The sequence below is a fragment of the Microcaecilia unicolor genome, chromosome 7, assembly GCF_901765095.1.
Source record: "Microcaecilia unicolor chromosome 7, aMicUni1.1, whole genome shotgun sequence".
Classification (NCBI taxonomy): Eukaryota; Metazoa; Chordata; class Amphibia; order Gymnophiona; family Siphonopidae; genus Microcaecilia; species Microcaecilia unicolor.
Genome location: NC_044037.1, coordinates 180,474,526 through 180,500,469, shown reverse-complemented (window position 1 = coordinate 180,500,469; position 25,944 = coordinate 180,474,526). Strand labels below are relative to the sequence as shown.

Below are 25,944 nucleotides of genomic sequence, written 5' to 3'. Positions count from 1 at the left end.
AAATTATAAAGAGCATCAGCTAGATATACTAGGCCTGCCTCCAAGTAAGAAAGCTGATCTGGATTGAATATGTCCTGATCTTGCTCTTGGTCTGTATCCTGCTGGTCCAGCTCCTTGCAACCCTTGGCAAGTCACTTTACCCTCCATTGCCCCAGGTATATAATAAGTACCAGTATATAATATGTAAACCACTTTGATTATAACCACAGAAAGGCGGTATATCAAATCCTATTCCCTTTCTTGCAACAAAAGAACAAATAAAAAGCTGATGTCCATGAGCATCAACCTCTAAGGGCTGATTCCACCTTGCTGTCCTGCAAATCATTCAAGACTATATGTATTTCTACAGGAATGGTAGTCTCCTTTGGTACAGCTGTTACTACAGCATCCACCTTGGGTTTCTATAATATTTAGCAGAAATAGAGCATACAACCAGGACATAGCTTGGCCAACTAAGACCTGAATCAGGGCAGGCCCATTCAGCTGAGACTAGGTCCAGAATTGCCTTAGAGAAAGGAAAGGCTTTTAATGGACCTTTGTGACCATGCACAATTGAATCCTTTTGAGCTGAAAGTTGAGCAGAAATATTAAGAGCTTCAAGAGATTTTAAATGAGCGAGTCCATTTGCTCCACAGAAGGATCAGCATTTAACAAATTCTGCAGAGCCACCATCAATAATAAAAATCAGACACGGAGATCTTTTTGAAATAATCTGAGAACCTTAGGGTCATCTTCCTCCTCAATGGGAATTTCTCCTTCTTCCAGCAGATCTCTAAGAACAGAAGATCAGGAGGAATGGTCAGAAAACACAGAGGAATTAAAAGAGAGTCAAGAACACCTTCCTGTTCTAACTGAATTGTTTAGGGCAAGGAATAATAGTGAGCTTGGCTCTGTTTTAATAAATAAGCTTGATGCAGAGATAGAATAAAATCTGGTGACAAAACCGAAGCAATTCCTGTCAGAGAAGAAGAAGAAAGAGGAGTAAAGGTTTGACCCTCCACTGAAGGAACTGCAGCCAGTTAAAGTGATACCACTGCAGGACACACACTCAGAATGGCCACCATTCACAGAGTTTGAGAAGGGGAACCACAAGCCACCTCAGAAATATGAGAATCTTTGGGCTGAGGAGAAATGCTCTGAAAACTGGTCCCTGACAGACCCTCACCTGGATCATCTGTCTGCTGCTGCTGTTTAAGTTGCTTACATGAAGCACGAGTCCATTTGCTCCACAGAAGGATCAGCATTTAACAAATTCTGCAGAGCCACCATCAATAATAAAAATCAGACACGGAGATCTGAGAGGTAGTAAAGAACGCCACTGGTGAACACTCTTTCCCTCACCAGGTCGTGCAGGTAGAGAAAGGCAGAAAACTTACCCTAGCTGTTTTCCTACTCACAAGCCCCAACTCTCTTAAGCCAGCAGTCAGTAACAAAGGGCAGACAAAACCTTGGGGAGGAGGTTGTGAAAGGGACCAGGCACCACCAGATATTTCCTAGAGGATTATAAAGGCGGATAAAAACCTCTCTCCCAGCTACTCTGGTACCAGTCATCAACCAGACTAGGAGCTATAAAAGTATTCCAAACTGGAGCTGCAGAGTCAATGATTTAGCATCCGCTGGAGATACAAGACTGAATTGTTTGAGCTGCTCAGCCTCCTATTAAGGCACAGCACAATTTTGTATTCACTGTCTGTATTCACTGGTAGATGGTTACATTACCTAAAAATTCCTGGACTGGTCTTATGCTGGCCTAAGGAACAGCAACATTCTAATAGCCCGTGTTCCTTTGATTGGATTTTTCAAAGTGTACAGTTTTATGGTCTGGGAAAGAATTGTCATTAAACAATATTATAGTATAACTCAACCAGACAAAGGAATTTAGTGAATCTGAAATACCAACCTCTTTACTTGGACAGAACTCAAGAAGTAGATTACACAGTGTAGAGGAGGCTACTACCAAGATTTCATCTGGAGCATTCTGTAAAACCTAAGGAGAAGGGCAAAAACACAGAAAAGCTAAAAGAGCACAAGACAGATTTTAATTTACAAAATATGCCATTACCAATGTGTTTCTTCCAGTACAGAAAACAGATTTACTAATACTCAGTGTTTTTAATCAGATAAGATTAGAGCAAAACACTAACAGGCTGATATTTAAATTTTGCCTGTGGTATTTTAATAAATCACAGATATTCAGCACAGCTATGCAAATAGCCAGTATTCTGGATAGTAGCAATATATAGACTGTTGGGATAACTTGCTGCTCTTCCCAGGCACTGCCAGGGCAAGTCTGTAGGGATATTCGGCAGCTCTATCCATGCATTGCTGCTGAATATCCATGGATAGCAGTAGCTAGCGCAAATCCATTTAGCAGCAACTGCTCTATAGATATTTTCTTTTGAATATTAGATCCTATTTTCCTCTAATTCTGCTCTGAAACTACAGAGGATACAAGTAGGTTACAGACCAGTGGTGCCCAACTTTCACCACTCACTGGGCCTTATTCAATGAAGAATTATTCTTCATAGATACAAAAAAGGAAAAAAGACACTTTATAATGACTCATATTAGTAGCAAGTCAAGTCTCAAAGATACAAATATTCTTTTTTAACTTTGAAACTTGATTATTCTCTCTCTGGGTTCTGCAATACTTTGGCAATTATTTGGTAAATAAGAACTACACCAAGGGCCCAGCACAGCTATATATGGCAATTCTACTATGGGTTGGAAATTGTTGCTGTAAACCAATATTATTCAAACAGGTCAACTTATCATGATATCTTTTTGAATATCTGGTTAAGGATAGCCTGATAACTTATCTGCTTATCTTTAACTGGATATCCACCAGCTGAATATCATCCTTTGAATCTTTTTACATAAGACTGAGCCATCTGCAGCAGTTCAGAGGTGACAGTGCAGGCACCTTGGAAAATCTTAGGCTCTGCTTCTACCTCGAGTCACCTTTAACACCTCATACACACAAAAGGTAAAGGTATCCTGTTTGAAAGCCTGCCCTGAAGCCCAATTTCACAAATATTTTAACTTTATACTGTTCATGTCCAATCAGTCCAGACAAATGGGTTATGTCCTCCTGCCAACAAACAAAGACTGAGAAAAAAAAGATCAGAACTGACTTCACTTCCCTTATAGAAGCCCGGTGCTGCCTTCCTCTCCAGTATTTCTATCTCCAGTAGATGGTAAAGATATGAGATCTTCTGCAAAAGGATTACAAAGCCCCAAGTTAATGGTCTCCAGGCAAACAGGATTGCAGTGAAACTCTCAGGCACCATCCTTCAGGTTGATTCTCCCAATAAAACAGATATCAGTATGTGTGCTTCCTGTACTCAGGTCTTTGACTGAGCAGGCTTTCAGGGTTCAGCATTTGGCTGCCTCTGGGACAGCAGGTACTGGTAAGTATGTTCTCCAGGACTCCACCTTCCGGCTGAACAGGCTTCTAAAGCCTCATCTTTCAGTAGCTTCTGTAAATGTTCTCCCAGGGCTTCTGCCTGCAGTAGCCTTCTATCAGGGGTGGCTCAAAAACATCAGATCCTACTTCCATTTCCCCTGCTGCCTCTTATCCTCTTTACTTTTCTGGAAGAGAACCCTATCACCGGGAAGCCATTCTTGTTAAAGTTATTGGGGGAATATGAAATAAATATTCTAGTAACATGAACGCACCAAATCTTCTGTAAATTGCAAATACCAGGTCAGAAAGGGAGAAAAGAGTTCTTCCTGTTGTCCCATCTTGGGCACATTCAGCACTTCAAGCAATCTATATGAACCAGAACAAGATTGTCCTTGTAAGAGGAGCAACCCTAGGTGATCTTTGGGGGAAGAGGATGACATAGAAGTCTAAGTTCCCTAGCAAGTTTGTGTTGAGGAGATCCTGCCTCATCTAAAGGAGATGTTCTGTCTGTTTTAAAATATGAACTTGCTTCTCACTACCCTTCACTGCTTCAGTTTATTAGAGATATGTTCTCCTAAGAGTAGGAAATGTCAGCGTCCAGCCTTAAGGTGATCACGATGGAAAAGAAGATACATGCCTTTCCCCAGAAAGAAGAGGTAAAACTGGCTGGTTCACATATGACACAAACCCAGTTTTAGAAAGCACAGCACTCACAGAACTCCATGATACCAAGACTTAATCAGGTTATACTTGTTTTTAGATTGTACACCTGTCTTTTAGATTGTCTTTTACATTGTAAGCTCCTTGAGCAGGGACTGTCCTACTATGTTAAATTGTACAGTGCTGCGTAACCCTGGTAGCGCTTTAGAAATGTCAAGTAGTAGTAGTAGTTTTCAATTTCTCTGATCCCTCTCTCCACACAATGATAAGAAGTGGTTGCATGACTTAACACCTCTTCCATTGAATCCAGCAACACTGGAAAGAAGCGCAGAGTCCTCCTTTCAGGCAACAGTATGCAAAGGTTAATGGGTTAGCCTTCCTGTTCAGGGAAATGAGTCCATGACTCCCAGAGGGACCCATGCTGGGTGAGCCTTACATGGTGGAGATATGCGATGCTGAGGAGCTCCTTTCATCAGATATCTTACTAGCCTAGCCCATTTCTAGTACAGCCACAAAAATTACAGCCAAAGTTCTTGAAAGCTCCTCCACAGAGCAGTGGTCACTGCAAATTCAGCCTTGTTGAGCAGTTTCTTCCTGGTCTAGGGGTAACAGCCTTTTAGTAATGTCATGGAAACTTTAAAGGGCTATAAGCATTTCTGACCAGGCACCTTCCTCCCTTTTCTCAAGAAGTGGTTTGCCTGGGTCAGTTTTCACCTTGTTGCAAACAGCTAAATCCTGGGCATTTTCTTTCTGGACAACACCAGGAGCCTTCAATACAGGTTCTACGATGCTGCTCATGGGTGCTTCTCTGCAACCCATATGGTTAACCTCAGCAGCAATGGTTATTCAACTGATTTCATCAACTACAGGCTGGTCAAACTCAGGTGTTTCCTAGTGCTGTAATTACTAGGAAAACTGATAAATTTGGAAGGAGTGATTTTTAATCCTTTCCAGACAGTGGAGAATAGAAGAGTTGTTCTGTTTTCAAAGAAAGAAAAGTTCTGTCTGTACCCTTGGAGGAAAAGGCTCAAGGCATCACTTCCTGTTTTCTAGATTTTCCTTTACCACATACATCCCAAGCCTGCAGACTTCTGGCTAGCATTTAACAATTTTCTGTGACCTCAAACCTATTTCAGCAGTCACAGAACATGCATGACACCACCCCTCACCCCCTCACTCCCCCCCCCCCCCCCGGTGGCACAGACCAATAACATCTTTATAGAGGACCCACCCAGGTCACGACCCCAAATGTAAGCTCTGTGACCCTATCTGAGTTTGCAATCCACTGTTTGAGAACTCTTGCTTTAAGCTCTAGAGTGGAGTTTGTGGGTACAATAACCTTGGTCATAGCTACATGCGTCTCTCACACTTTGCTTTCCTCTTGGATGTTCCTTCCTCTCTCTTTAGGGCCCAGAAGCACCCAGGTCAGTGGTTCTCCACAGATGTCTCCCGAGAAGAACAGAGCAGGACTCCATCCTAATGTATTCTCGTCTACACAAGCTTTGTAAGTTGAGAGGGAATCTTTATAAAAAAAAAAGCTAATGAGGGAGCAGGGGCCCCAATTAGTGGGGGTCATCATGTTCTCAGCTAGGCCAGCCATCTATGGTCTAGCAATCCTGGATGTTAGCCTACCCCCCCCCCCCCCCCCCCCCACAGTGTTCCTTTTATAGTTTCTGTCTTATTGCTTTTAAGTATTAGGGATTTGACTTTAGCTCACACAGTTCTCAATAGTTCAAGGCTACAGTGGGTAATTTAACTGTTCTCAGATGGCATACAATCTAGGTTTGCACCTAAGGCAATGGAGGATATGGGGGTAATTCTATTATAAATGACCAAAATATTGGCATATACATACATAAATACCAACATTCTGGCTATACACTATTCTATAAAATGGTGTCTAAATGCAATGGCACACAGTTTGAAGACAGGCATACACATGGTCAGAGCACAGATCATATACACAGTTACACATTAAATTATAAAATGCTTTAATTTACATGCACTTTTTTGCAACCTAGCTGCCAGCATTTACATCAGTTCTCTGGTTGGCTAACTGCTTGCACTTAAAATATAGGCACATATCTATCCTGCTACATAAGCATTCTATAAAGGAAAACAGGTACCTACTTTGCTTTATAGAACAGGCTCCAAACAGCTGCCCCTTCATAGAACTGTCCTCTAAGTGGTTTGCTCGAGTACAAAGAGCAGCAGTGGAGATTAGAAACTGGCTTCCCTGGTTCTCAACGTGCTACTCTAACCTTTAGCTATCTCTAGAGGCTGACTTCTATCGATGTAGCCATGGCTCTGACATTAAGAGCCTTGATATGACCCTCCAGAGTCAGCCCAGTCTGGGCAATAAGTAAGGGAGATGCAATCTGTTAGCCAATTAGAAATTGTGTGCTTGCTGATGGGTATCCTCATCTTGTTTAGGTCAAAATAAGCAAAAAGCTGGGTAGACTGTCTATGGGCTTTAGTCCACTCCAGATAGAAGGCTAAGGCTCACTTGCAATCAAAGGTATGCAGTACACTCTCGCCAGGATGGGCATGTGGTTTTGGGAAAAATGTTGGTAGAAAAATTGCCTGATTAAGATGAAACTTCGACACTACCTTAGGAAAGAACTTAGGGTGTGTGCGGAGAACTACGCTATTGAAATTGAAACTTAGTGTAAAGGTGGATCAGCTACTAGGGCCTGAAGCTCACAGACTCTGCAAGCTGAAATGACCGCCACCAAAAACACAACTTTCCAGGTCAAATACTTCAGATGACAGGAATCAAGCGGCTCAAAAGCAGCTTTCATCAGCTGGGTAAGGACAACGTTGAGATCCGATGACACTGTTGGAGGTCTGACATCGGGCTTTGTTAATAACAAAACTTGCATGAAGTGAACAACTAGAGGCTGTACAGAGATGGGAATACCTCCTACACAGTAATAACCACTAACTGAACTTAGATGAAACTTAACAGAATTGGTTTTGAAACCAGACTCATGTGATCAGTGTGCAATGCTCCCTTCTCTGGCCCCATTCAAATCCAGTTTAAAATCCCACATTTTTTAGGCTGCTTCTCTTGTTCATAGTTATGTCACTTTTAACCATTCCTATAATAAATCAAACACCCCAATTCTCTTATTTGTCCTATTTATCTGTCTTGAAGATATAGCAAGCTCCATGGAGTAGGGTCCACATCTTATGTGTATATGTACGTCTAGCAGCACTTTAGGAAATTCTAATAGTAGTAGCAATGCATATCCTGATATTATTTTAGATATTAGCTCAGCATGCAATTGTCACCAGCCTACCTTCATTAAGGGCTTCCATACTGCATGATCCTGGAAACTGGTCCGGAGCTGCTGCACAGATCGAGACAAGCTGTGTAAACATCTACAAGAGAGAAGGAACTTCAGTTCAAAAAGGGAGAGTCCAATTTTTCTTACTCATTATCAAGACAGGGATTAAAAAAAAAAACACAAACGTATCAAAAGCATTAAAAAAATGAATGTATATTTAACTACTGCATAACTTACTGCCGCTGATTTTTTTTTTTTTTTTAATATTAATAACACATTTGGAGGGCTTTGTTATTGGTTCAGCAAAACATTTAGCAAGTCAGGAAGCTACTTAGCTTATGTCACGAAGGACCAGCAGGGAAACGGAGTTAAACACACTGCAAATTATGTTATTCAGACCATGAAAACTCATACCTGACTGCAGCTAACCGCACCTTGATACTAGACTCAGACAAGCCATTCACAATTCGGTCCATCATATTTTCAGTCTCAATGATCTGGAGAAAAAGGTTAATGCTGCATAAATAACAACAAGGAGTTGACAATCCCTTCATTTATGCTTGTAAATGCAAGTATTTTCCTGTATGATTTATATTAATGCCAAATACTGCATTTGACAAGAAGTGTTGCCTTGCTTAGAAATAGCAACATGGGTTATTTTTCTCCTGTTGTAGTGGGAGTTTGACGGCTTGTCAGAGAAAGAATAGCATTTTCTCCTGTTTGCCATTTACTGAATCATACATCAGGAACAGAAAAAGAAAACTTCACTTTAACAGCCAAACCTAATAAGTACATATTTCTTAAATTCCGGTAAACTAGACCATATTTTATCATGAAAGACTGTTTACCAGTTTTAGCAAATATTATATATACGGTAGTATATAAACAGTAGGATAAAGAAGTTATGAATTATTCTAGGTCTGAATATAAAGATAAATATCATTATATAAGTGCCAAAAAATACATTTTATGAGGTAGTCTAAAACAAGCACTTGGGAATCAGAAAAACCTACAATTATATACAGAATAGACATTTTCAAGTCAGTTTACCGTCAGCAGTAATATAAAGCTGAGAAAGGGACAGCATTTGCCATTAATCTGGCGATGGGAGAGGGCAGTCTTTGAAACATATAGTTTTAGAAGAGAAGACTTAACACAGTAGGCAACCTAAAGGAAATAAAGGCAAGGTACATTTTTTAACTTATTTTAAAATGGCCACTTAGTGTTTTTCCCATAGACGTGCTACTGCATTGCAAATTCATTTCTAGCACTGCTGTATGCGATCCACCTTCATTCGAGCAGAAGTTCGAGAACAGAGATTGAGGTTGATTTCTGCTTCTCTTCCACTGCACAAGATACCAGAATGTTCAAAGCACTGACACCAAAGACCAGAGGAGTTTTTCACAGCTGATTCTTCCAGATGATCATCGTAGCATCAGAGACTTTTGAAGGCAAAGCATTGATGATTACTACATAAACAAAGGTGTAGTTCCAATTTCAAGTAATCTTAATATGACCCAGCTGTCATAAAGAACTCAGTGCTTGCATGTTAGTAAGGCACATATATGTTTGTACAACCAATCTGAAAATAATATTGCCTATGCAACTTGCATTATTCTAAGTGTGAGGTAAGCAGCCTAAAAACAGCCAATCTCACTCTATCCAATATTAAAATGTTAGTCTAAGTCAGCATTTTCAAGCCACTTGGGTTTCAAGACATCCGTAGTTAATACGCATGAGATAAATTTATATGCACTGCTTTCATTACATGCATATTCACGCATACTCATATCATTATGGGGGATCAGCCTAAAGGTTAGAGCAGTGGGTTGAAAACCAGGGAAGCCCAGTTCAAATCCTGCTGCTGCTCCTTGTGATCTTAGGCAAGTTACTTAACCCACCATTGCTTCAGGTACAAACTTAGAGACTTTTTTTTTACTAAAGCTTAACGAGCACTAAATGCTGCATGACCTATTTTATACCTATGGGTCACGTAGCACATGCTATTGTCCATTAGTACATGCAAAGCTTTAGTACAAGGCCCTTCCAGGGACAAGGAAATACATGCTGTACCTGAATGTAACTTGCTTTGTCAAAGGCATGAGCAAAATCCTAAATTTGGATATCTTGAAAACCAGACTGGATAAGAGCTATTTTAAAACCAGCTTCAGAAACACTGGTCTGTCTTAGATGTGTCATTTACAAACTGATTAAAACACAGCCAATAAAAACACAGCAGCTTTTACATGTTGTATGGTGTTCTTCTAATATTGTTCAGCTACAATGCCAACAGACAAACATCATCAATAGCTGAATTAAGCCTTGGTATTTGTCCTTAGATTGTGATTCCAACTGAGCTAAAAGTACAAAGGAGTTGGAAAATGTTGGGTCAAAAAAGTACTTGAATTTTGAGTTACAAACACACATTATATTTGAACTTTGAACATTTTACAATATGGTGTACAATTTTTACTTATAAACTATAACTACCTATGCCTAAATCACTTGATTTGTCAAAGGTTGTGATTACTGTACATTTGTTGACACAAAATGAGACTTGACTGTGTTGATCTTCTGGACCTCAGCAGAGAAACTCGATGGTCATAGCTTCTTATTCCATCAAGAATTATTCCCTGTTTTGTCACTGGTCCATTTTTATATAAACAATTTTTTATAATGATATCTATTATATCTTGATATCATGCAATGAATTAATAGTGATGCGTTTAAATAAACTTATCTGATTGCGTTGGCTGGGACTGAGAGGTTATACTGTATATTTTTAGCATAAATTTTAGGTTTTTCTTTTTTAGTGAGGTTATATTCTTTATTATATGTGAGTCTTTTAAGTCAGTAGCATGTCAAAGATTCTATCAAGCCATCTAAAGGATAATTTCAAAAGCATTTATATAGGTAAATTGTCCTGGTCAAAAATTGTTATCCTGACAGCAGCTAAAATTATTTGTGAACTTTCACAATGTGCATGGTTTCAGCTGGATTTAAAAAAGAGGAGCGCGTGCAGGATGGAAAAGAAAACCAGTAAGATAAATTTGATTCTCAAGAATGTGCAGGCTGTTTTAGTCTCAAATGGCCCCACAATAGCAGGTGCAAACATATGCTGTCACTTTTAATGTGCAGCTAATTTTCAAACGGAAACCACCTCAGTAGTAAACCAGAAGTAAAAACCTGAAAACTGCTCCTTATTTTTTCCTGAAATGCTTGTTTTATACGTTTTATTTTTTTACTGTTTCACATGAATATTTATATGTATATTTAGTAGGCAAGAGGTAACTTGTCTGAATGCTGCTTCCTGAGGATCCTAAAAGAAAGACTGCCTTAGCTTTTCAGGGCCATCCTCAATGTCTCAAGAGTCCTCAGAACACAGAGGTGATGACAAATGAAGTGCACTCCTCTACACGTCAGAGACATCGCCATGAACACTGATTCACAAACTTCATGTTTGTTACAATCTATTCTTGAACTTTGAAATTCTGATCATATTATTAGCATGCACAGCAGAGCAGTGCATCCATAAACTCGGAGTACAAGGATCACTCTGATTTTGAGTTGATACCATGCACAGACTCTCTCTCTCTCCCCCCCCCCCCCCCGAAAAAAAAAGATAAGCAAGTCTGGATTAACAAGTGTAGAAACGTTATGACATGAACAAAACGTAAAGTACAATAGCAATCTGTTGTTTAGGGAGAAAGTGAAGTTACTCATTTGTAGCAGGTGTTCTCAAAAGGCACCAATTACAAATTGGTGATGTCATCAACAGAGCCCCAAGCATGGACACTGCCTAAAGGTCAGAAGATTATTGAAGCTCTTGGTAGGCCCAACCTCACATGCATGCATGTCTTCCTGCCTGCTTGACTTGTGTAGGACCCGCAGCTGGATAAAAATATCATAGAGAATTCAACTCCTATTGGAGGTGAGAGGGATGTGGTAATCTGTTTCCTGCTGTCCTCAGAGAACACCTGCTAGAGGTGAGTAACTTTGCTTTCTCCAAGGACAAGCAGGACAGTAGACTACCACAGATGGGAATCCCTAGCTACCAGGCTCACCGAAAACAACAGTCAATAGGGACTTGAAATAGCAAGGCCAATCAGAACAAGTAACTCTAAACAACTAAAAATGTATTGTTGCGAAGGTGAAGCCTGGAACAGAAAAAAATGGGCATAGGAGGGTGGAGTTGGATTCTAGACTCCAAACAAATTCTGCAAAACTGTCTGATCTACCCGGCTGTTGAGTCGGGTATTCTGATGTAAACGTGTAGACCAAAGACCATGTTGCAGCTCAGCAAATCTCCTAAATGGAGACTGATCTCAAGTGGGCTACTGACATTGCCATGGCTCTGATATTGTGACACACACAACCGTACTCTCAATTCGATTTTAATATAAATTTCTCCATTAATCACTCCCCAATTACAATCCTTACTCCCATTCAAACGTAGGTTAACCTGAAACCCCGGAACTCCCTCATTCATGTAGGCAAGAGAAAGGATGTAGGGCCTTGCCCTCAGACCAGATGGCAAACCTCTTCCAAAGTATAATGCCTCTTAGTGGAATCCTTCCTGGAAGCCAGCAGGTCCTTGGAAACACTCTTAAGCATAAGAATAAGAACATAGGAATAGCCATACTGGGTCAGAACAATGGTCCATCTAGCCCAGTATCCTGCTTCCAACATTGGTCAATCCAGGTCAAAAGTACCTGGCAGAAACCCAATTAGTAGCAACATTCCATGCTACCAATCCCAGGGCAAGCAGTGGCTTCCTCTTGTCCATCTCAATAACAGACTATGGACTCATGAAGGGATACAAATTCTACACTCTCAATATCGGGCCAGAGACTGGAGGTTGGAATGCAAGAGAGACCCCTTGATTTGCATAATGAGGATCAGAAAACACTCCAATCTCAAAGGTTTTTCGAAGGACAACTCTAGAAGAGGAGGGAACCAGATCTGCCTTCGCCAATATGGCACAGTGAGGATCATAGTTCCCCGATTTTTTGCTCGAGTTTCTGCAGAGTCTTCCCTATTAGAGCAAATGGAGGATACATATACAGAAGACCCTTCTCCCCAATCGAGGAATAATACATCTGATGCTAGCCTACTGTATGATTTACGTCTGGAGCAGTACTGAGGCAGTTCTTGAGATGAGTGGCAAAGATATCCACCAAGGGGGTGTCCCACTATTGAAAGATGTTGCGAGCAACTCCCATACTGAGATACCACCCTGCTCAGTCTGTCTGCCAGGTTGTCTTTTCCTGCCAAGTATGTGGCTCTGAGCACCATGCCATGGCTGGTGGCCCAAACCTACTACTACTACTACTATTTAGCATTTCTATAGCGCTACAAGCCATACGCAGCGCTGCACAAACATAGAAGAAAGACAGTCCCTGCTCAAAGAGCTTACAATCTAATAGACAAAAAATAAATAAAGTAAGCAAATCAAATCAATTAATGTGAACGGGAAGGAAGAGAGGAGGGTAGGTGACACCAGGTAGGATTTAGATAGTTGCACGGGTATAGAAATGTAACCCGTTCCCGCCGCAAGTAATCTCCTCCATCCCAGCTCCCGGTCTTCCCAGCCCTTTCCGTGCTGCAGTCACCTTCACCCCCCCCCCCCCTCCAAGGAAGCCAGATTCTACAAGCAATAAAAATTCTAGTAAAAGTAACATAAATCATTTTCTTCTGTACTCTGCTAAGACAGCACATGTACAGATTAGCAGGACCCAAAGCAGTCCAAAACAAGTAAAGTCAGAAACAACACAGTTTATACTTAATTGTTCAACCGCCCTTAGGATTCACCTTTGGGTTTAAAAAGCAAATCCATGTGCATGTAAGGCCTGGATAAACAAATTAAAGCAAAGTTTAAAGCAAGTGCCCTTAATATGTAATACTTGGTAGCGATAATCAAACAGTGATAGAATATTCACATAGCAAGCAGCCTGAGGCAACAGATTTTATTTTTCCACTGAACATAATTAACTTTGTATAAACTTGGCAGCTAATAGTGTGCTGAACTGGACAATGTTGGCACATTTAGACTGACGCTGGACAGAACTTCTGCATGAAGGAAAACCTTCCCTCATTATTAAATACCTCTCTGTGAAATAGTAGTAATAAAAATGGGCAAGTGCATTTTTATCTACCACTGCAATCCATAAAACAAAAGGAGCAAATTCCCACATGCTATCTTTTTCTTTTAATGTAGACACAGGGAAAAAAATTTAAATGCTTCCAGGTTTCAACCTAATTCATGTTTAATGTGGGATATAAAATGTAATAAATAAGTAAATAGATAGATAGAAACTCTCAATGTTGAGCACCTGATTCTCATAATATGGCATCTGTTTTAGTGGCCCATTACCAGGAGAAAAAAAAAATCTCTGCATGAATATAACAGTGCTAAGGTGTCCCCTTTAACCAGCTCCTCTAAATGACACACTGATTACCATTTATAAAATGGACTCCGAGACTTCATGCGGCAGCCTCATGAGGCTGACGCTAGAAGTCTTGGTGGCCATTTTAAACAAGCGGCAGTGGCGAGAGGATCAGCAGCTTGGGGACCTTTCCTACCCCGAAGCAAGCTACTAGACCACCAGGATAGTCTGAGGTATGTGTAGAGAGGGAAAGCAAAGCTCCGTCAAGGTTCCGCAGAAACCCCACAGGACCCGGGTCCATCCCCACAGGACCCAGGTCCATCCCCACAGGATCCTCGCAGGATTCCCCCATCCCCGTACAGCTCTCTAGTAGGATCCCGTATCCCCCTGCTTGTTAAGATAATACATGGCAACCTAATTATCTGTTTGGATCAGAACAATTGAAAGGCACTTTTCCAAAACTCACTCTGTCAATCAGCAGAAGTTTTGGACTGAGTGAATTTTGCATAGAGTATTCAGCATAAAGTCATTAAAGTACCATAGACTTAGTGAGTATTGGCACAGGAATAAGCTATAGTAAATAAATCTGGCCTTGATGAATGAAAATAATCACATAACTCAAAACTGGCCAAAATAAAATGGACCAAACGAGTTTTGTAAAAATGCTCTTCAATTTGGTTCAACAGCCGATCTCTGAAAGCCTTTAGAGCATTCCATATTGCCCTCAGCTCCAGGAGACTGATGTGAAACTGAGTCTCCTGAGAGGACCAGTGGGGCCCTGGGTGTGAAGCCCATCTACATGAGCACCCCATTCTACGTTGGATGTATCTGTGGATAGAACTTTCTGGGGAGGAAGAGGAATTTGGAATGAAAGTCAAATTGGTCCAAACTGTCCACCAGAGAAGGGATTGCCGGAACTCTGGAGAGACCAAGATGGCTTCCTTCAGATTCTGTGTGACCTGACACAAATGGGAAGCCAGAGTCCACTGGGCACCTCGCAAATGGTGGAGGCCATGTGGATGAGAACCTCAACAACTGCCGAGCTGTGGCCTGATGGCTGCTGTGAAATTGACGCAAATAAGTGCATCTGCCCTTAATTGAGAAAGGTAGGCTCGAGCTTGAACTGTGTCTATCAGGGCTCCAATGTACTTGTTGAACTGGGAGTGAGTAGGACTTTGGGTAGTTGATTATGAACCCTAGTAGCTCCAACAACCAAATAGTTCTCTGCATTGTTTCTTGAGCACCTTCCTTTGATGTGCTCTTTACCAGCCAAATGTCCAGATAGGGAAACACATGCACTACCAGTGAGAACAGCGATGCTGCAACTACTGCAAGACACTTTGTAAACACTCGGAGTGGACAAGAGACTAATAGCAGAACATGGTACTGGCAGTTGTTTGCTACCTGAAATACCTCCTGTGGCTTGGATGTATCTGGATGTGGATGTAAGTGTCCTTTAAATCCAGAGAGCATATCCAATTATTTTCCTGAATAATGGGAAGAAGGGTGCCCAAGGAAATCATCCTGAACTTCTCTTTGACCAGATATTTGTACAGGGCCCTCAGGTCTAGGATGGGATGAAATCCCCACCTTTTGGGTCATAAGGAAGCACTTGGAATAGAATCCCTTCCCTTCTTCCCCTGGTGCTGAGAGCTGAGTTTTGAAGGGTATAGGTCTCCAGGAGGGCCGGAGCAGCACCATAGTTGGTATCGGCACCCTCAATGCCTCGGCTTTATGCTGAGCTAGGATGCGACCCAGCTCCTCCTATAACATGACTTGGAGATGCTCCTTGAGGGCAAACATATAGAGCCGGCACTGATGAGGAGACAGCTTGCAAAGATGTAGGAGCCAAACTGAAGAGGAACAGAAGAAAGAAGCTGACCCTGTGAAAGAAAACAGTTCTTTTATTGGTTGTTCAAAGCTCCCCGGATTCACAAACCAGTGCCCGACATGACCATGTTTCGCCAGAAGTACAGGCTACATCAAGGGCAATGAAAACCAGCTGGTATGAAACTAAAAACTTTACCAATGTTGATTAAAAATGTGTTTCTGGGTCCATTTGAAAACAATAAAAGAACTGCTTTTCTTCGTAAGATCTGCTTCGTTCTTCTGTTCCGGATTGGATCTAGAAGACCAGTTGCCTTCTGGTTTTCTTACTGGAGCCAAATTGAAGGCACAATCTTGGCTTCGAGGAGGCTAACACATCGGTACCACTTCCACAGAGGGAGTGCAGTCATCATGGCGCCAACACTTCTCGGGTACCAGTGATCCCAGAGCTCCTGGCACTGTGCTTCAAAGAGAACCGATGCTGATGCTTAATTGCCTTCACTTGATGCCCAGCATCAGGGTCCCTCGACACCAATGAGGTAAATGTGGAATCCTCACAAATCCCTGGTGTTGGGTCTGATGATGCTCAGTCCAAGCGGGCACTACCAATGCCTAAGGTCAAGGCAGGGGAAGACCTCTTCGATGTCAGTGCAGCTCTAGAAGCTATAGGATCAATGCCTTTGATCCCGATAAACTGGGACTTTGGCTTGCCAAAGTCTCTCACGCAGAGCCTCCCGATTTTTGTGTGTTCTCTTCTGCATTTCAGCACAAAGAGAACAATGAGAGGACTTATGGTCAGAGTCCAAACAGGTTAAGCATACATCATGTGGATCAGTCACAGACATGTTCTTAGTACAGCCTGTGCACCTCTTGAACCCACTAGAAGGTTTCTGGGACATAACTGGGAAGATAGCTGCAGTGAAATCAAATGGCTCAATTGTAAAAAAAAAAAATTTTTTATTTTTATTTCTTTAAAAAAAGCAAGAACCATCCAGGAGCTAAGGCCTAAGTAGGCTGCGAGCCACGGAAAAATTTAATGAACTAAGGAAATAATGGGAACAGAAGAAAAATAATTAAAAAGACATGGTCCCTGACAAAAAGAGACAGAAAGGCCAAGAAAAACTCTGTGTGGAGAAAAGAGCCATGCAACTGAAGAGAAGAAATGTCTTCATCTCTCCATAGATGAAAGAGAACAATGGGTCCCATGCGAGTGAGGCAGGCAGGAAGGCACACACATATGTGCAGTCGGGCCTGCCAAAAGGTTCAAGAATCTTCCGAACGCTGGGTAGTATCAGTGCCGGGTCTCCATCGATTACATCACCCATGCTTGTCCTCAGAGTACAAAACTACCTATAGAAGTTTAACTGTAAAAGAAAAAAAAAGTAGGAAAGAGTACCAAAGTAGAGACATAAATGCAGATAAAAGTTGAACAATGACATATGACTCTGTTATCTCTATTGTGCACGGACAGTTTGAATTTTAGATGTTTATCAGCTGTTTATTGATTTGGTCCTCATTTTACAAGCTCTATTCAGGTTTGATATATGCATAAACTGGCACTCAAACATTCATCTTGTCCAAGCCCCCATTTTACAAAGCCAGGATATGCATATTATCAAGCTCAAGTGTGTGAAAATGGAAAGGGGGCATGATCTGGGCATGACTTGGCAGAACAAGGGCATGGCAAGCTCATAGACATTTATTTCCTATTTCAGAAGAGAACTAAATGTCTATTTCCTAAACAATCAACAATGGGATAAGAACGATTAGGATATGGGAAACAGCTGTTATTGAGCAGTACTCCACTGGAGGGTTAAGGGAACATTGCCCCCTTGATCCCCGAGTGGTGTTTGTTCCCCCAAATGGAATAAGAAACTGGTCAATGTGACAGCTTCAGGATAACATCCGGTTAAGTTTTCAAAGTTGCAAAGATAACTGTTTTTATGCTGGCACATAACCAGTTATGTTGCAATTGCACAACATAACTGGTTATGTGCTAGGTTTAAACACATCAAAATTTTTATACATTTATTTTTCTAAAATAGTTGTTTATGCTGCAAGCCCCCAGTGCAAAACATCCATTTCTCCTGTATATACATTGGCAGATTCTGTTCTAAAATGCTGGTGAAACTTGAGATGCACTTCCTAGTTTCATGACCTGTCTAAAATAGGACTGTTTTATTTTATTCATTATATGATATTTGCTGTTTTACTAATTTTTTAATTACTTGTTTTATGTTTAAGGATCAGTAGTGTGTCTTCTATGTCTTGATTTGGCTTTATATTTTACTAATGTTTTAGGATTATAAATCAATGTCAGTTTTCTTATTTCTCTGACTGCTGGCAATGGTGTTTGTTATTATAAATCACCTATGGCAGATTTCTGGAAGGAAAAATTACATTTTACCTGATAATTTTCTTTTCTTTAGTCCCAACAGACCAGTCCAGAAAGTATGGATTATGTCCATCACCCAATCGATGGAGACAGAAGAAAGAAGTTCTTGTGATCCACCACCTTAAGGGCACCGTGCAATTCAGTATTTTGAATGACAAAGCAATGGAAGTGACATACTGAGCATCAAGCATTTATGAAAATAATATATTACTCGTCAGAAGGCAGTATAGACCTAAAATGGCTTTTTAGGTCAACTGATGCAGAAGCGCTACGAGATACCAGAAACAGAGTTGACCAATCATAGAGCAAGTCACATATGTTGAATACATATCAGTCTGCAATGAACTAATATGCAACAGGACAAACAAAGCAGCAAGCATTGAGGTCCGCTAAACCATAGCTCTGCTATGATGAAGGAGCAAAGCTATGAAGACAATACAAAGTTCATAAGAGTAAAACATAACCTACAAGAGAATCATAAAGAAGTCTTTTTTTTTTTTTTAATAAGGTCGAGATTCTGGACTGATCTGTTGGGACTAAAGGAAAGAAAATGATCAGGAAAGACATAAATTTTCCTTCCATATCATCCAGATTAGTCTAGAAAGTATGGGATATAGCAAAGCAGTTCACAAATTGAGTGGGTGCATATATGTATAGCCTAAAAGGTTTGACTCAAGGCACAAGGAAGCTTAATATAAGTAAGAATGAGATTGAAGGCGAACTAAAAGGAAGAAACTGCAAGGTTAAAAAAAAAAGTCATAGATCAAAGAAGGCAAGGCATAGATAAAAACAGATGCCAAGCTCATATTTCTAAAGAAAGCTCACCAAAAGGGTATCATAAGACCATCAGTCCATGCTGCCATAGAAGGTGGAAGCTGGGAAGAGCACTGAAGAAAAGCTGAGTCCAGAGATGTAAACAACATGCTAAGAGCTCAGGTACCCAGGATAGCCAAAGTAAAAGAGCTGAAGGAGATGTACCAGCAAGAGCTTTCTTCACATCTCATAGAAGATACAAATTACCAAGGTCCTTTACTGTTGAGGTGTCAGGATAACTCTGACCTACAAAAAAGGTGGAAGAAATGTTGCTTCAGGTAAGTAAATAGCACCAGCTCAGCATAAACAAAAGATTGTCAAACTTTTAAGCATCCCAGACCAATATGGAAGACTAAAAATAGGTGAATAACAGTGACTGCATGATTAATCGTAGCTGATGGCAAAGAAATGAAACCTAAGACTGGTGGACAAGACTTAAAAGAAATTAGGAGGCAACACCAAGGCAAATTAATAATGAAGAGTCAATCAAGTCAAAGACGATAAATTACAACAAGCCATAGAGATCAAACTCAGGCTTACCAGAAAAAACAAGTTCCTCTATTACTCTGAAGAAAAGCAGAGGTCAATTTCAAAGAAAAATTCATCTGAGCCTGTGAGATAAAAACCCAGCAAGGGATACCAGGCTCAGAATGGCAGAAACTGTGAAAATAAAATTGTTATAGACTGCAAGGTCACAGTGTGTAGAAACTGCTAGGGTAAGGCCATGAAACACTTAGAGGCCAATAACAAGAGAGAATGAGAAACGATAGACAAGTACGTGACTGAAAGCTCACACTCAGCAGAGATGGAGAGTCCAAGCAGCCAACTGAGTAGTGGCTAAGTGGCCATGGCCAGCAAAAGCTGAGTCCAACCTGAGCAGAGGCTCAGAGTCCAATTTGGGCAGAGAAGGGCCAAGGTCAGAAGAGACTGAAAGGCCAGCAGAGACTGAGGTAAATTTCAACAGATACTGAGCAGATGCGCCCAAAAATCTGGTGAGTGCATTTAGTAGATATTTGGAAGCCAAGTTTATCAGAAAATGAGAAGTCAAGGCTATAAAGTCAAAATGAGCACAGAAGAACCCCTAAAGATATAGTGACACTGTGGGGCTTAAACAAGTCCAAGAGCTCGGGATCAGCTGAACCAATAAGGCTAGGCTCCCCTGAACCTGAGAAATTAGTATTTAAAAATACCTATAGAAGATGTTGTAGTGATTCTGTAAGGCCAGTCTCAAACATAGTGGCTAGGCTCAACTGAGCCAGTCAGATTAAATCGAGCTCAGAGAGAAGACAGGACCACATACGACTGCAATAAGAAGCCCTACTGAACCCGACAAGGCAAAGCACGAGTGAACTTGCAAGGTCAGGGTGGACTGAAGCCATGGTTTGAAGCTATGCTGAAGCCCTGAAGTGGCTTCAAGCAGCAATCTAACTTAAGAATATAAGCATTGCTATACTGGGTCAGACTGAAGGTCCATCAAAGCCCGATATCCTGTTTCAAACAGTGACCAATCCAGATCAAAGTACCTAGCAAGATCACTAAGAGTAAACAGATTTTATGCTACTATCCTATGCTCTGCTCTAGTTCTCTGCTGACTGTTTTAACATAAAGCTACTCTTCCATATAGTTGTGATGTGAAGTGCTGTTGAACCCATGGAATGAAGCCAAGATTAGTGTCTCTAAATTGGAGTTGCAGGTAATGCTTAATGGATACACCAAAGGAGACCTCTATTGAGCCAATGATAGTTAAGGAATTAAGAGAAAAGAATCCAAGCAGAACAAGTGAAAAAGAACCCACGTGAATGCATGAGTTGCCTACAGGGGCAGGAAGTTAATGCAGCGTGTAGCAGACAAGCTGCTATGATGAGTATGAAACCAGGAGAACTGCTAAATGCATCAGATATTGGATAGGCGAATACAGCCAGCTCTGTGAGATCTGTGGGTGCTTGAGTACCCCCAATATTGAGCAAACTCAATTACTCTGACCAGGGAACAGTTACTTGCATTGATTTTAACACCCCTGATTATTTTGAAAAGTTGGCTCCTATAGAAATGAGAAGTTGTGCACTGACTCCCACAGATTTAGAGAACATGACTCACTGAATCCATGTATAGCAACTCTTGATTCTGCAAGCAGCAATCCAGCCAAATTTATAAAGATCCAATCAGCAAAATAGGCATGATCAGCCAGAGGAAATGACTGAGAGCAGAAGCTCAGTAGATCCAGGAATAAAAGGCTAATCTGTGATAGAATAGTAGTGCAGCCGATTAAGAAAATAGCTGTAACGTAAAGAACAGAGCAGAAACTATGCCGAGTCAAATTTAGCAGAATAACTTCTGCAGAGGGAAAATAGTGTGAGTGCTTCAGAGACAGAAAAGGAACCAAAAAAGTTTATATAAGGCTGGATGAGACAAGTTGTTTATTAATTTTTTTAATTAACCACTATTAATACCATGAACTTTCAAACAAAGTAATAGATACAAGACAAATAAGCAGGTTAATTGCTAGATGAAGTGCACCCAAAAACCCAATACCACACACTGCTGAGCTCTGCTTGTAAAAATTCAAAGCTGAACGGCACTAGAACTGAAGGAAAACCAAAGTGAGAAATGTAATTAGCTACTACCTACTGTGTGCTTGCAGCCAACTGCTTTCAGCCTTGGGCTATTTCCGAAAGGAAAACCTACTGAGAAAAAGGCATGAAAAGAACCTGAGAGAATTAAACATAGAGCTATGAGAAGAAGGAAGCACACTGTAAAAGGAAAAAGTTTCTCTTCCTTTTTATTTTTTTTAATGTATAGAAGATCTTGAGACATGAGCCGCCGCTGCAAAATGCAAGAGGAAAGGGACTGGATTGCTGCTAGAGACAATGAAAATGGTGAACCTGCACCAAGAGTTCTGGCAGGAAAGCCGCCACCAGAACTGCAGTACAAACTACTACTACTACTTAGCATTTCTATAGTGCTGCCAGAGTTACGCAGCGCTGTACAAGTTTAAACATGGGGAAGGACAGTCCCTGCTCAAGAGAGCTTAAAATCTAAAGGTAACAAACTATGTAGTCAGTGTAGGTATCATAAATGGGGAAGGTGGTTGGGCGCCAAAAGCAAGGGAGAAGAGATGGGCTTTGAGTAAGGACTTGAAAATGGGCAGGGAGGGCGCATGGCGTATGGGCTCAGGAAGTCTGTTCCAGGCATAAGGTGGTGCGAGGCAGAAGGGGCGGAGTCTGGAGTTAGCGGTGGTGGAGAAGGGTACAGATAGGAGTGATTTGTCCTGAGAGCGGAGGTTACGGGTGGGAACATACGGGGAGAGGAGGGTAGAGAGGTAATGGGGGGCTGCAGATTGAGTGCACTTGAAGGTCAATAGGAGAAGCTTGAACTGTATACGGTAGTGAATCGGGAGCCAGTGAAGCCAAAGAAGTAATAAAATAAACAAGCTGCCTCAAAAACCAAACAATCTGTAAGAATACACAGAGGCAGACACAGATAAAAGGTGGCTATAAAATCAGTGCAACAAATTTCTGCCAGACAGGAGCGCCCCCTGTAGTGAAGAGATAATCAAAACCTATGACAGGCCATTATAGTAAGGACTGAGATAGCAACACTAGAAGAGAGCTAGAATAAATAAATCAGAACAGTCTCATCCAACTCCGCGCTGTCCTCTCCTGTCCACTGGGGGAGGGGGAGATAGGGGATCTCAGAGACCTCCGAAATATAACTCAGCACCTTTTATTTATTTATTTTTAGCATATACTGGAGCCCAGCCATGCAAGGTACCCCCAACTTAACTGAAGATCTGATATTACACTTGGTCAAGAGAATAAGACAAACACAGTTGAGAAACTGGTTCAAGAGAAAAGCCAGTAAGGTACCCCAACTCAGCTGAAGCCCAAAATAAAATTAACTCAGGAGAATAAACCCCTAAGGGTCAGCTTTGGCTCAACTGAAAACTAGCTAGACACTAGGTCAGGCACTTCATGGTTTTTCCATCATCCTTCCACTGAATACTGAAGCTATTTCCTTGCATGGAGCCCTTAAGAAGTAGATCACAAGAACTACTACTAATTTATACTGAGCAACACACAACACATAATTTCTGGTCTGATCTGTAATGGACGATATGGAGCGGCAGTTTATAAATTGTTAAAATTTAATTAGAACAGAAATAACCAAATGTTAAACAGTTTCAAATGAAAATATACCCTGTACAAGTGGTCAGTGAATATTTTCAGATTACCATTTCCTTAACAATTTTCCAGCAGCAACATCTCTCCTTACAGCAAAAGGAATCAAAAGGATTTGGTATTAACAGACTTGGACTGCTGTACAAAATTTATATTTGGGGTTACTAATGTGAATAACCATGTCAGTGCATGCTAACACCTGCTACTTTACTGCAGCTCTTATTTTATGCAATGGGACACCGGGTTAGTACACACTAATGTAGTGACAAATGTTAGTAACACCTAGCTGTTATTTTAGAAATTATTACATGGGGTTGTAGCAACTAAAATTGAAAATAAAGTGGCACATTTTTAAAGAGGGAAGAATATGGGGAGTAATTTCACAGCAGGGCACCTAAAAAATGTTCATAAAGTCACATTTCACACCTATTTTATAAATGCATAAATAAAAAAAGTCAAACAGTAGGTATGTGAAATCAAAACTAATAAAAAGAAACCCTCGCCAAAGCATACAATACTTTTATATAATATAATATATTATGAGACATCATACTTTTATATAATATAATATATTATGAGACATCATACTGCAAGCTTCTCCTTAACACTTCAAGAGAAGCAAGTAGTGACCAACTTGCCCTAATCACTTTAAGAAGAGCACTCAGAGCATAACCATCCGTCCATTCAATATAAAACGTTTAAAAAATGCAATAATGTTCATGAAGATTCATATTAAAGTATTGCATATTTTATAAAGAAAACATAGTAATGTGTTTTTAATAAAACAGGCATCCAGATCCAACCCCTTAGCTTACACATGCTGACACCAACATTTCCATCTGCTTCGAAACCATACGTGTATGTACACATTCTATAAAATATGTGCATACACTGCAATTTCGCCACCACTTCACCCAAACCACCCCAGAAATGCTTACACGCAGAATGTATAAGAGTAGGTGCACATTTTCTGTGCACATAATTTTTAGGCACATATGCAGCCCTGCAATTGCAAAACAGCACTTTTCCACTTGTAGAACAGGATTTATATGTGGATAAAACTTTATAAAACACATATAGGCGGTAATTTTCTAAAGTATGACTGCATAAGCAATTCCATCCCTGAACCTGCACCCTTAGGAATGCCTATGTGCAGTCTTTCAGGACATGTACTTTATGGATGTACCTGAAAGCAATTACTGTATATACACAGCCCAGTTATGCGTGCAAACACGCTTTACATGTGGAAAATAATTTATAAAATTCCCCCTAGAGGTTCCAAAAAGGTGCTTATTTTATAAAGGCAATATTAGTACCTATGTACCTTTATAAAACAGGCACCCAGAACCAACCCCAATAGAGCAAAATGCTCTCACCCAGATTTATACATTAAAAAAAAAAAGAATGTTACATTGCAACTGTGTGCCAGATGTGACAAAAACAAAATCCTAGGAATGCTTAACAGAAGGCCACATAAAAGCAGCCATTATCTTTTAGTGAGCCAGGCATATATCCCCACACGATTTTATAAGACCCTTTTTCCATGTGTAAAACGTGCTTTAGAAAAATTACATTTTCCATAAGCCTTCTATTCTCTTTCAAGTACAGAAATCAGTATGGGGCAAAAATTAAAAATATAGAATTTGTCTTTTAACTCAAGACCAGATCCAATAAAACATCACTTTCCCCTGACGTTTTATTACCCTCATGCTGAACAATGAGATGAAAACAAGAAGGTCAATGTTCAAATGATGCGGTCAGTGTTTTTTTTTAAATGCTGGCCACAGCATTTAAAGATATTAGGGCCCTTTTACTAAAGTATGTTAGCAATTAATTCCTGGTTTACACCACATTAACTGCTAGTGCAGAGCCACATTAAGGGACTTTGCAGTATTTTCACAGTTAAACCTAGCATTAGCCCCCGGATTCTAGTGCGACTTAGGTTGCACATGCAAATCCAGTCATATTCTGGATTTGTGTGCACAACTTAATTAGTTAACAAACCAATCAGTGCGGATAATTGCCACTTAACAAGCAATTATTCACACTAATTAGAATTAATTAGAATTTATGCACAGAACTAAGCGTATTCTATAACGTGTTGTGTGTAAATCCTAAGGGGTCCTTTTACTAAGGAGCACCAAAAAGTAGCCTGCGCTGGTGTAGATATGCACAGGTTTCATTTTTCAGTGCACCTGCAAAAAAGGCCTTTTTTTTTTGCCGAAAATGGACATGTGGCGAAATGAAAATTGGCGCACGTCCATTTTGGGCCTGAGACCTTACCGCCACCCGTTCACTTAGCAGTATGGTCTCACGCATTAACTGGGCGGTAATCAGTGCGCGTACAATGCCGATTACCTCCTGGGCCAAGTGGTAGCCGGGAAGTAGTTCCGAACTGGCGTGTGCTGGGTGCGTGTAGGCGCCTATGCGACTTAGTATAAGGGCCCCTAAGTCACCTAGTTTTACTTGGAGTAATTGCCCTCAACTGAATTTAGTCATGCAGACGGGCGCTTGGCGTATTCTATAAGCCACATGGAAATTTAGGTTTATTCTATTTAGGCGTACTTTATAGCATACACCTAGGCATATTTTGTTTCAGTGCCGATTTTTTTATGTCGGGGGCATGGCATGGGCAGACAGTGGGTGTAGAAGGCATTTGGCAGTTAACGCACTACACTTACTACATGCTAACTGCCTGATTCACAGTTAACTTGGGACCACTTACCACCACCTAAATAGGAGGAGCTAAGTGCTTCCGCATTAGCCATGAGCAGGTATCACATGGTGATAATCTGAATGTTAATGTTCAACCTGCAATCAAAAATAATGGGAACATCTCCATTAGGTGCCATGTTAAATGTGGACCTACCACACAGGAAAATCCCACGTTAAGTTGCTGTAACTGCAACTTTTACTATGGTTTAGCAGAAGGGTCCCACTATGTATATAAAGAGGCATATTTTCAAAGCACTTAGACTTACAAAGTTAC

The 25,944-nt window shown here is 40.7% G+C and overlaps 1 protein-coding gene across 2 annotated transcripts in view; it reads right to left on the bottom strand.

Moving 5' to 3' along the window:
- ARMC8 (armadillo repeat containing 8) overlaps positions 1-25,944 on the bottom strand; it is a 191,650-nt gene that overhangs the window by 93,863 nt on the left and 71,843 nt on the right. For both annotated transcript variants that reach the window (XM_030208942.1, XM_030208943.1), the window contains exons 13-15: positions 7,771-7,853; positions 7,369-7,450; positions 1,901-1,987 (exon numbers count right to left, since the gene is read on the bottom strand). In XM_030208942.1, the coding sequence (XP_030064802.1) occupies positions 1,901-1,987; positions 7,369-7,450; positions 7,771-7,853 (252 nt within the window). The remainder of the gene's footprint in view (positions 1-1,900; positions 1,988-7,368; positions 7,451-7,770; positions 7,854-25,944) is intronic.